The sequence below is a fragment of the Saimiri boliviensis genome, chromosome 14, assembly GCF_048565385.1.
Source record: "Saimiri boliviensis isolate mSaiBol1 chromosome 14, mSaiBol1.pri, whole genome shotgun sequence".
NCBI classification, from domain to species: Eukaryota; Metazoa; Chordata; class Mammalia; order Primates; family Cebidae; genus Saimiri; species Saimiri boliviensis.
In genome coordinates, this window is record NC_133462.1 from 89,036,044 (window position 1) to 89,048,737 (window position 12,694).

At 41.7% G+C, this 12,694-nt stretch overlaps 1 protein-coding gene across 3 annotated transcripts in view; it reads left to right on the forward strand.

The window, feature by feature from the left end:
• Positions 1 to 12,694, forward strand: part of WDR64 (WD repeat domain 64) — a 163,939-nt gene that overhangs the window by 94,777 nt on the left and 56,468 nt on the right. For all 3 annotated transcript variants that reach the window (XM_074385393.1, XM_074385394.1, XM_039464187.2), the window contains 3 exons: positions 825 to 951; positions 3,967 to 4,115; positions 6,953 to 7,076. In XM_074385393.1, the coding sequence (XP_074241494.1) occupies positions 825 to 951; positions 3,967 to 4,115; positions 6,953 to 7,076 (400 nt within the window). The remainder of the gene's footprint in view (positions 1 to 824; positions 952 to 3,966; positions 4,116 to 6,952; positions 7,077 to 12,694) is intronic.

A 12,694-nucleotide genomic window follows, 5' to 3' on the forward strand; every position in this document is an offset into this window, starting at 1 on the left:
ACTCTTAGTATGTCTATACCATCCCTAAAAACTTCTTTCTATAATTCTTATACTTTGGGGCAAGTGGAGAGGGAGGTTTTTAATAACTTCATTTAGGAAGATGTTCCCATCTTCCTATGTCATGAGAGAGCAATTTGAAAGCTTCCACTTAAAATATGTCTTCTTCTATTTTCTCATCCATAATACAAAGAGAAATGTGACTTTAATTCAAATCTAAGTCATCATCTTTTATTATTTCTCCACATTCTTTTTTTTTTTTTTTTTTTTTTTTTGAGACGAATTCTCACTCTTTCGCCCAGGATGTAGTGCAATGGTATGATCTCGGCTCACTGCAACCTCTGCTTCCCAGGTTCAAGCGATTCTCCTGCCTCAGCCTCTAGAGTAGCTGGGACTACAGGTGCTCACCACCACACCGAGCTAATTTTTGTATTTTTAGTAGAGATGGGGTTTCAGCATGTTGGTCAGGATGGTCTCAATCTCTTGACCTCATGATCCACCTGCCTTGGCCTCCCAAAGTGCTGGGATTACAGGTGTAAGCCACTGTGCCCAGCCCAGATTCTTAGAGTAGTGGTAGAAAAATCCAGTTCCTAAAGGTATACCTTTAAGCAAAGTTTTAATCACTGCTGCTATTTTCCTCTGCTATTAATAAACAATAATCCAACCCAGAACTAAATTGGAGCTTAGCAAATATAAGCTCATCATATAAATAATACTTTGGTATAAGTTTATAAGAGCATATTTCAGACTTAAAATGCTTCACCTAAGTATCTTGGTTGGGAAAGGCGAGTATAAATAGTGGTGGACTGTGTTTCTTATTCTTCCAGGTTTTCAGGGTGTGGGATATACAAACTCTTTCACTATTACAAGTCTTCCATGACAGCCAAGGAGGACCAGGGGACATGCAGATTTATTCTATGATATATGATGCCAATCACGGCATGCTTATTACAGGTAAGTGTACCCAATTAATGTCAAATGAAACTCATGAATTAATTTTTAACCTTTTTAAAACTAGCACTTGAGCACTAACTAGAAGCAAAATAAAACCTGAAGGGTAATTTATGAAACCATTATGCATGACAGTAGATAGTTAATTGAATTCTGCTCTTTTCTGTATATTTCTATGGCTGGGTGGATGAAATGTATTTCTGAAAATGCTAGGTTATTGCTTTAAGTTCTTGAACCTAAGAAGAAAATTCTATTTGAGTAATTATACAGTTATCTTTTTTCCCTCAAAGGATAGTTTTGCTAACCTGAAAATACCAGGTTACTGCTCTAAGTTCTTGAACTGGGGAAGAAATGCCTGGGTTAAGCAAAGAAGTGGAATTTATATAACTTTTTGCTATGTGTATTATTAGGGCAAATCCAGCTCCCACACCCAGCTCTGTTTTGAGTCTGAAGCAGGAATATGATCCTATGTTACAGTGGCTGCGCTAGCATGCCAAGTCAATGCCTTTTCTGCAATGAGGAAATTTGGGCCCATACCATTCTGATAATGAGTCATTACACAGTAGGAAAAGTGCTGACCCTGCCATCAGCGTTTGCCTCTTGACGAAGACTGATGGCGAGTGAGGATAGAGTCCCAGTGCTGATGCCAACAGATTTGTTGCTGAGTTTTCTAGTGGCCTCTTAGAAAGACATGCTTACTAAAGAAACAAGGGGCCCTGCTAGGTAGACATCTAGGTGGAGCACTTTTTACATGCACACCTTTAGGCTTCAGGATAAAAATGATTTCTATTAATAGCAGGTCCTTCTGGAACACAAAACTAGAATGAATTTCCTAAGCATTTTCCCACTGGCCACCTGCTCTGAGTTCCCGTGGGATTAATTAAGGCAGGGAAGAGGTTGGTGCCATCTCTGCTGATGGAGAATGTAATTATTTTTGACTTTTGGTGTTTTTATATCCTGGATTAGGAGTGAACTAGCACTTCATACCCGATAAAGAACTTTTCACATTATAAAACAGGACTTAGTTTTAGTTATAAACACCTCTTCTCTGTTTTACCTCCTCTAAAAGGAACATACTCATGACTATAAGCAAATTTTCTCTCTTGGTGACCCAATTTGCATGTTTGATTACTAGGTTCAGCATTTTCATCCCATTTATCATCATAGAAACCAAGGACTCAACTAGTAACACAAATAAGAAAAAGAAAAAGAAGACAGAAAAATCAAGATTTCTTCCCAATTTTATATCATTCTCATAGCAGTATGTTTGCAAAAATATAAAGCTCTGTGTATTGCTTAATCATCAAAATTGCAGACACTGACTGCAACCATGAACTTGACCTTGGAATTACATGAAGCTTATCTGTAGGATTTTAATTCATTCTTTTATTCAAATAAAGCAGACATCAGTCCTCTAAATCCTAATCACAGCAGCACCGTGTGCTAGAAATGCTTTGTAGAATATGTTATTGCTACTGTCACTGTTATCATTGCTTTTATTAAAACAACTGCCATTACAATCATATATTTTTTCATTTGATCTGCACAGCCACCACATGAGGTGGTAACTATTTTTGTTATTTTATAAATGGTGAGACTGAATCTCAAACAGCCCAGCTGACTAAGGGCAGTACACAAGGTGACAACATAGAGCTGAGACTCAATCTCAGAGCTTCTGACTCTTGACTCCACATTCATTCTCGGCATTGCATCATTTCTGCAGTAGTAGTGTAACTAGCCAAAAAGTAGAAGATTGCTAGTTTCCCATAAACATATCAAGATTTATTGACATCCATTCTGAATAAAGTCAGTTACTGTCACTATAATGAAAAGGATTAACCAAAAGGTCCAAGTATGATTTGAATATCTGGTTACCATATTTTGCTCACATTTCCATGTTGAGGTATCTGAACAGAGAAATAGAACCAGGTGAACCATCTCAGTCCTTATTTATGCATGAACAAATTTATCTTAAAATTAAACACTTCAGAGAGTGTTTAGCAACTCCTGTTGAAACTTCTCTTAAAGTTGAGAATTCTTTGAAGAAACTTGAGAAACTCAATGCAATGTCAGCCTTATTAACTTAATCTTTACATCGATAAAAGAAGGAAGAAGTTTCACTTTTGCTTGAGCCACAGGAATGCTCTGAGATTCTTATTTATTTTTTGTTTTTCTTTTTTGTGGACAGAGTCTCACTCTGTTGCCCAGGGTGGGAGTACAATGGTGTGATCTCGGCTCACTGCAAACTCCACCTCCTGGGTTCAAGCAATTCTCCTGCCTCCGCCTCCCAGGTAGCTGGGATTACAGGCGCCCGCCAGCATGCCCGGCTAGCTGAGATTCCTATTTATATTTCTAGACATCACACTAAAACAGAGCACACAATTAGTTAATTTTGATACTTAAATCATACTTAGAAAAGGGCAAGTAAAGAATACCTGCTCCTCATCTACTTCTACTTTATAGTGGTGATTTGGAAATTAATCTTATTTCATAATGATGTTGCAAACCCTGGCTTGTGATCATTCTCATTCATTACATTTAGTAAGACCATGTTTATAGAGTGCTTTATCAATTTGTTGGTTGAAAGGGGCTCTCTGACAATAAATTTCCACCACCAAGTGGAAGCTAACCTTCAGCAGAAAGCTGGTCATCACATTTATTGCTGTACAACAGATGGAGAGGCATGCTGCAGGCACAATAAAGGAGAGAAGTGGTCTATGAAATACAGGAAAATGAGGTTCACTAAAAAGGGTATCAGCGAAGTCCAAATGGCCTGCACTTGAAAAGTAATCCAGTCCAAAATGAATGCTTTGCTGTGGCTGAATCATATGTGCTTTGTCTATCAAAAATGTTCTAGAATAAATGAAAATATTCTCACCTCGTTAAGTTTCCTAGGCGTTGATTGATATTGCTAATCTCACTGTTTGGCTGTTTCCAAACCCAACTGTTTGACTGAAAACCTTTGTGGTTCAAAACTTCTAATATTGGGTATTTATGAGATTCTTACTTCCGTTCCAGGATCTAGTGTTATGGACATGTATCCTTTGACTAGGATGATACAAGATACAAAACAGATTCCTCACACTCATGAACGAGAGATCAATGTCATGCTTTACAACAAGTATTTTCACCAAGTACTCACTATCTGCTCTGAATCCATAATTAGGGTAAGTACATGTTGGCTTTTCAAACAGAAAAGGCAATGCGGATACAATTTTCTCTTCTTAAAATAAATCATTGCACGTTGAAGCAAATGTAGCAGCGCATATGATAAGACTTTACATTAGAGTGATTTTGAAGCTTTCATGAGAACCTGAAAAACAAGCGTTTTAATTAAGCCAGTTCAGACTGCTTGCTATCAAGCCACATGCTCAATTGAATAAACGCGGCTAGTTTTCACAATCAAAACAGGAATTTTAGAGGAAATATATTAAGAAGACAGAACTACTTTGCATTTTAATTTTTTAAACTGAATACGGAAAGAGGATTTATGTTAAGAAGGAAGGGGAATAAATTTATAGGTGTTTACCGTAACCCCTGTAGATTCAGAATGTGTGCCATGAGCCTTAAGTATGTGGTCTTATTCAATCTTCACAACGGTTCTCTGTGGACAGATACAGACTTTCATTTTTAAAGATGAGGAAACGAAGGCTCAGAGAGATCAAGCAACATAGCTGGGATCATAAGCGCGAGGGCCAGAATAGGAACCCAAGTTTTTTGGTTGTAAGCACCCATGCCCTTTCTGCTGCATTCCTCCGGCCCAACTGCCAGAGGCATGTGAACCAGAGCAACTCCATCTTGAATGATACTGAGACCTTCTGGGCTACATTCCCAGATGGTTAAGGCATTCTAAGTCACAGGAAGAGATAAGAGGTTGGCACAAGATACAGGTCATAAACACCTTGCTGATAAAACAGGTTGCAGTAAAGAAGCTGGCCAAATCCCATCAAAATCAAGAGGGTGGTGGGGGTGGGGAGGTGGGAAGAGATAGCATAGGGAGAAATGACAGATACAGGTGAGGGGACGGAAGGCAGCAAACCACACTGCCAAGTGTGTACCTATGCAACAATCTTGCATGTTCATCACATGTACCCCAAAACCTAAAATGCAATAAAAAAAAAAATCAAGAGGGTGACGAGAGTGACCTCTGGGCATCCTCACTGCTACACTCCTACCAGCGTGACAGTTTACAAGTGCCGTGGTAATGTCAGGAAGTTATCCTATACAGTCTAAAAAGGGGGAGGCATGTATAATTTTAGCATATCATCAAGAAATAACTATACAAATGGGCAACCAGCAGCCCTAAGGGGTTGTTTATGGAGTAGCCATTCTTTATTCCTTTGCTTTCCTAATAAACTTGCTTTCACTTTACTCCATGGACTTGCTCTGAATTCTTTCTTGCATGAGATCCAAGAACCCTCTCTTGGAGTCCGGCTCAGGATCCCTTTCCTGTAACACGGCCATCACAACATTTCCTAGAAGCCAGGACTCCTGGCCACGCTAACTGTGTCTGTCATTACGGCCACTGAAGTCATCTGGAGTGATGACTGAGTTGTTTGCTTTAGGTGTTTGCCCCTTCATTTCATATGGACTAGCAGACAGCATTCCTCTGCGGACCCTTGAAATGACCTCTCAGTCTCTGACTTCTGTGATTGTTTGCTGGAGATTTTCTCAAGAGAGAATCACCTGAGCTCATTATATTAGCACATTTCTGATAATGCCTAAAGAGAGAGTAAGTAGAGGAAAAAGAAAGCTGAAACCTATCCTGCTTCTGTGCAATCAGTATTTCGTGCAGTCACCTCTTATGGGGAAAACGTCATTCCTGTGTGGGAGAAAAGAGCGGAAAGGAATACATCAAGGTGAGTTGTCAGGACAGATTGGTTGGAGAGGGATCACACTGCAGGCCAGGAGAGATGGGTGACCCCTGAGACCCATTCATGCAATGACCCACATTCCTCTTTCTCCCTTAAGAACCCTGTCTATAACCAGGGACACCCAGAGGTTAAAAGCACGGACTCCAGGGCCACACGGACTTCACTCAGGTCCCAGCTCTACCACTTCCCAGCAAGTGGTCCTGCGTTGTCTGGCCCCCAGACTATCTCATCAGCGCCATCTCCTCCACGGTCCCCTCTCACCCAGCTGCAGGGGCTTTCTTTCCATTCCCTGGAGGAAGGATGGACCTTCTCACCCCTGGCACTTTGTATTTGCTGTCCCCTCTGCCACAATACCTAGAGTGCAAGCATTCTGTGTTGTCACTTCAGTGCTGTTACTAACTGGCAGTGCAATTTACATCTGAACGTGGCAACTCCATGGAAAAGGAGAGACTCAGTCAGAAAATCTGCAGGTCTAAATCCTCTACTGTGTTTCCAGAGAGAGATCACGATAAGTGTTGAGTCTTCACAAGTCTCTAGATTTTTTTATTACACCTATCCAGTTACACAGATGGCCTCCTCTGAAGTCAGCTTCTCTCTCCTTTCTTTCTGTGTTTCTCTCTCCTATTCTCTCTCTCACTGGGCCCATGTCCCTATTTAGAACGTTCCCAGGAAAGATAAGTGAGCTCTTTCCTCAGGGTTCTTCAGGGTTCTTCTCTCAGATCCCATGCTATTAACCACAGATCCTGTCCCATGATCCCTGGCTAATTAGGATGAGTGTCCCCAGCGAAGAAATCCAGTTCGTTTTTCTTTCATCTGCTGCGCTTGTAATTGATCCGTTTCTAACCTTGCTTCAGGCTTACAGTACATACTGACCACTTCTTCCACAGCCAGGGTCTGCCTGAAATAGAGTCCCCGGCTGTCTCAGCCCCTGCATTTGCAGTCCAGGAGAGCACAGTAACTATTAAATGCACTTTAACTTTTAGAACTTTCTTTGATCAAACCAACATTCAGGGCAGAGAGCTAGGAAATGTCTTAGATGTAGAGTTCCATTTTTGAATATGGTAAAATTCTAATGAGAATTGAAGGGCTTATTCAAAGGGATTATTTGATATTTTTGTTCTTTCCCCTAGGTATGGGAACTCGAGACGGGGCTCCAAGTGTACCAGATTTTAGACTCTCATGGCTTCAATATTGAAGTGACTTCTGCAGCTATCGATGAAAGTGGATTTATTTTTGCCACAGGAGCATATAACGGTCAGAGTAGTTTTAGTGTCCTGAGAATTTCTGTTGAAAACTCTTTAGTACTTTGGGATAGAAGGAGAGCATAAAGCAGGCTGGAATATATCTGTGTGCCAGAGAAATTTCTGTGCCTGGGTGAATAGTGGTAGAGTCCCTTATCTAACAGGCCTCAATGTCTCGATATGGATGTTAAAAATAATGCCTCATGTTGCATTTACATAGTTGCTTTAACAGTTTGCAAGTCTTTCACATATGCCATCTCATAGAATCTGTGTTGCACTGACTCATTCTATCCTTCCACTTTGGGTACCGTTAGCTAAGAGACAGACATCGGATCCAGTGCTTGCTAACAATAGTTTTACCGACAGTAGACTTCTGGACCAGACAAAACATCCAGCCAACTTTGTCACATTACTCCTAGAATTCTATATTGGAGTTGTTCATATGCCTTCTTGAGAGGATGCCAGGCCCGGGTTGGGCCAGGTCGTTTGCTGTGCCTTACGCTATGGAGCACTGGTGGGACTTCCAGGAACTAGAGAGCTGCAGACCGCCCCACCTTTCACCCCACTCACTATATTCTAAACGAAAGAACTGCTTTATCTAGACCATATGACCAATTGCATGCACTATACTGAATATATTTAACCTAGGCCTATATTTATTCAGTAAGTGCTGGTTCTTAAGCCAGTTGATGAATTGAGTGAGCATCCTGATGTGTGAAAGTCTGGTTTTTAAAAGTGTGAGCAGATGACAACACAGCGTGAAATGAAATCATGAATGCTGACTTGAGGGGTAGGAATAAATGCAGCTGCCCTTCACGTGGACCAGTTCTTGAGAAAGCAGCCTCACTTTCCATAAGCACACCCTGCGCAGACATGAAAAGAGTTGTTGAAATGCTGAGCAATGTACACAGTTATTATCAGGCAGAAGCATTAAGCAATTCAGTTTATGACTGACAATAGTATTGCCTTCATGCAAGCAAGCCACATTTTATGCTGTTAGTTCTAGAACCTAGAATTCTTTCAAATATTGAGTTTGTCCTCCTCAAAGGTACATATGTTAAATTTATTTTATTGTATTTATTTATTTGGAGACGGGGACTCACTGCATTGCCCAGGCTGGTCTTAAACTCTTGGCTTCAAGTGATCCTCCCTCCTTGGCCTCCTGAGTAGCTGGGAAGACAGGTGTGAGCCACTGTGCCAGGCCCTCTCTGAACAAACTGACAGATCCAAGACACCCTGGGAAGTGAGATTCTCTGACTCCCAGAGAAATTCAGACTGTGAGCCACTGGTCTCCTCTCATTACTGAGGAGTATGTCTCCCTGCTGTCTGCTCCACTAAATCCCAAGTCCTAAGGTGGCATGAAATCTCGGCAATGTGACTGTCGTCTGCATAACCCAGGACTGTATGAGATCACTATGACGTCTTTTAACTGTTTGTGTGACTGCTTTCCTATAATACCACAGAGTCCCTGAGGGTAGGAACTATGATTATTCATTAAATACCCCCCGTTTCTACCACAGTGCTGGGTAATAGGGAGTATTTAATCAATATTTAATGATGGTGTTAGTGGCCAACAAACAAATACTGGGAGTGTGAGTGTTGCTGATGGGGAGAACCTGGTGTAGGAGGGGGAAAATAGTGCAGTGAAAACACTCTGGGTGTGGAGTAGGATTAGCGCTGAGGGATAAGAAGGGGGTAGAGTTAAAGACAGAGAGGAAAAGACCTGTGGTTCACTGGAGTCTGAACCTGAGGTGACCACTATAAAAGCCCATGTGAGAAGAGAGTTCTTCTTGATCCATTTGAGCAATGACCTAGAAATAGGCATTCCCCAATACACTGTTTATTATCCCTGTGGCCCCTTCCTCCAGGTCCCCCAAAGCAAACAAATGAACTTAACAATAAGGAAAGTGTCTCTGTCCATTTGAACTGCTACAACAGGATACTATAGAGTGGGTGGTGGTTTGTTTTTTAAATTTATAGCAGATTTATTCATAATAACCAAAAACTGAAAAAAAAACATTTTTCAACAGATGACTGCTTAGACACACTGCAATACATCAGTACAGTGGAATACTATAGTGATTACAAGTAACACAAAGAAACTAGTTATATTTGCAGCAATTTGAATGAATCTGAAAGGCACTAGGAAAAGACAAAGGCTAATCTCAAAAGGTTACATATTCCATTTCAATTCTTTTTTTTTTTTTTTTTTTTTTGAGATGGAGTCTTTGTTGCCCAGGCTGGAAAGCAGTTGTGTGGGGTCTCGGCTCACTGCGACCTCCACCTCCAGGTTTCAAGCAAGTCTCCTGCGTCAGCCTTTCAAGTAGCTGGAACTACAAGCCTGTGCTACCATGCCTGGCTAATTTTTGTATTTTTGGTAGAGGCAGGGTTTCACTATGTTCCCCAGGCTGGTCTTGGAACTCCTGACCTCAAATGATCTGCCTGCCTTGGCCTCCCAAAGTGCTGGGATTACACGCGTGAGCCACTGTGCCCAGCCCATAACATTCTTAAAATAACAAAATAAAATGTCTTCAAAATGACAAACTTTTGTAGCTTAGTGATTACCAGACAGTGATGGTGGGGATGGTGGTGACTATGAAGGTTAGCACAAGAAAGTTCCTGTGGGTGGATGAAACATTTCTGTATGAATATTGGTTGTGCAAATTTATACACGTAGTAAAATAGTGAAGAACTAGACACACACACACACGAGTGCATGTAAAAAACTGGTAAAATCTGAACAAGGTCTGTAGTCTAGTTAATGGAATTTTCTAACGTGAGTTTGCTTATTTTAGGATTATACTGTAGTCATTATAATCAGGGATGTAAGCAATGGGAAGGAAGTGGGGAAAAGGTACACGGGACTCTATTATTTTTGCAACTTTCTGTTTCTTTTTCTTTTTTATTTTTTGAGATGGAGTATCACTGTGTCACCCAGGCTGGAGTGTAGTGGCGCGATCTTGACTCACTGCAACCTCTACCTCCCAGGTTCAAGTGATTCTCTTGCCTCAGCCTCCCAAGTAGCTAGGATTACAGGCACCCGCCAGCACACCCAGCTAATTTTTGTTTTTTTAGTAGAGACAGGGTTTCGCCATGTTGGTCAGGCTGGTCTCAAACTCCTGACCTTGTGATCCACCTGCCTCAGCCTCCCAAAGCACTGGAAATACAAGCAGCCTCTTTTTATTTTTCAAAGTTTAAAGCAATGTAGAAGGTTAACACATTTTGCCAGACACTGATAGAAATCTTTAATTAAATTTTTACATTAGTCAAGTTCTCAAATTTCATATATTAGATTAATTAAAATGCTTTAAGCACTATCAGGATTGGAGCTGACAGTGTCTCCTTCTTGGTTTGTAGTAAGATGGAGGGTGTTGGGCCCACACTGACATCTAGAAAAAAAGCAAGCTAATCTATGAAATCAGAACTTTTCTTTTCTTTCTTTCTTTTTTTTTTTTTTTTTTTTTTTTTAGGCCTGGTTTCACTCTTGTTGCCCAGGCTGGAGTGTAATGGTGGGATCTCAGCTCACTGCAACCTCTGCCTCCTGGGTTCAAGTGATTCTCCTGCCTCAGCCTCCTGAGTAGCTGGGATTACAGGCATGTGCCACCACGCCCAGCTAATTTCATATTTTTAGTAGAGTTGGGGTTTCTCCACGTTGGTCAGGCTGGTCTTGAACTCCCGACCTCAGGTGTTCCGCCTGCCTCAGCCTCCCAAAATGCTAAGATTACAGCCGTGAGCCACCACACTCAGCCCAGAACTTTTCTTGAACCTATGAGAGAATTGATGTCCCAGGGCAAATAGCCTGAAATCTAAGGTGAGACAGATACTTCCAGGGAAAGACAGGACATACTTATTGGCTTTACCTAGGGCAGTGATGAGAAGGAAATGGGACTGGCATTCAGATGGGTGAGAATGTATTCAAATTTGTAAGAATTGCTGAGATCTGAGTGTAGGACAGCATGAGAGTACAGAGCTTCTGAAAGCCAGAAACACAAAGGGAGTGTGCGTTCATTCCCACGCTCCTCACATAGCTCATCACATGTCACACAGTGCCGGCCTCCCACGTGGTGCATATCTGGGGGAGAGGAACAGCCAACGCTGTGGAGCAACAGAAAGTCCCCCGGCACCCGACAAAGCAAAAGCCTAAGCCACTGAGGGAAGGGCAGAGACCCTCTTGCTGGTATTGTAGATGAAGACCTATTGTAAGGGAGAAAGAACTGGGCAAATTCTTCTCTACCTCTTGATGGGAGGTAGGAAAACCTCCTGGGCTCAGACCATTTGACATTCCTTACCACTCAAGGCAGGAGGACTGGGTGTTTCTCAACAACAGAAATTGATTTCTCTCAGTTCTGGAGGCTGGGAAGTTCAAGATCGAGCCACTGGCAGCCTTGGTGTCTGGCAAGGGCCCACCTCTTGGTTTATAGATGGTCCCTTCTCACTGTGTTCTCATGTGACAAAGGGGAAAGGCAGATCTTTCAGCCCAGTTTATTTATTTTTCTTTTTTTCTTTTTTTTTTTTTGAGACGGGAGTTTCACTCTTGTTACCCAGGCTGGAGTGCAATGGCACAATCTCGGCTCACCGCAACCTCTGCCTCCTGGGTTCAGGCAATTCTCCTGCCTCAACCTCCTGAGTAGCTGGGATTACAGGCACACGCCACCATGCCCAGCTAATGTTTTGTATTTTTAGTAGAGACGGGGTTTCACCATGTTGACCAGGATGGTCTCGATCTCTTGACCTCGTAATCCACCCACCTTGGCCTCCCAAAGTGCTGGGATTACAGGCTTGAGCCACCGCGCCCGGCCTATTTTTCTTTTTTTCATCTGAGCCACAGCATATCTGAATTTGGGGCTGGCCTTTTTTTTATTTTTATTTTTTATAAAGGCACTAATCCCATTCATGAGGGCCCTACCCTCATGACCTAATCATCTCCAAATACCATCACATTGGGGATTCAGTTTCAAACAGAAAGTATAATTTTTTTTTTTTTTTTTTTTTTTTTTTTTTTTTTTTTTTTTGAGATGGAGTTTCTCTCTTGTTACCCAGGCTGGAGTGCAATGGCGCAATCTCGGCTCACCGCAACCTCCGCCTATAGAGATGAGGTTTTACCATGTTGACCAGCGTGGTCTTGATCTCTTGACCTTGTGATCCACCTGCCTCGGCCTCCCAAAGTGCTGGGATTACAGGCTTGAGCCACCGCACCCGGCTGGAAAGTATAATTTTAAATGTAAGAAAAAAACTTGACACTTTCCTTTCATTTTCCTCCCTTAACCAACAAAACCACTCCAAGCTTGGCAGTTTCTTACCAGCTGGGATTCCTTCCAACTTTTTATTATCTAATAAGAACTGAAGTCCTAAAACATGTCAGCACATTAGGAAATGTGATAGATTACTGGAATGGTCTTTCGCTGTGCATAATAACTGTGCATGGTAGCTAATATTCCCATGTTCAGGACAGGGTGGTTAGCACACTGAAAAGCACTGGGAGAATAAGAACAGAAAAGATCCACCTAAGAAAAAAAGCTCAGTAGGAGAGACCGAGGGTAGATTTCAAGGCGTTTCCTGGTCCTGTTTATTTTTTTTCAGACTGTGACAAATCAAGGCATACAGAAATAAATTTCATGTGCTGCAAGCCTG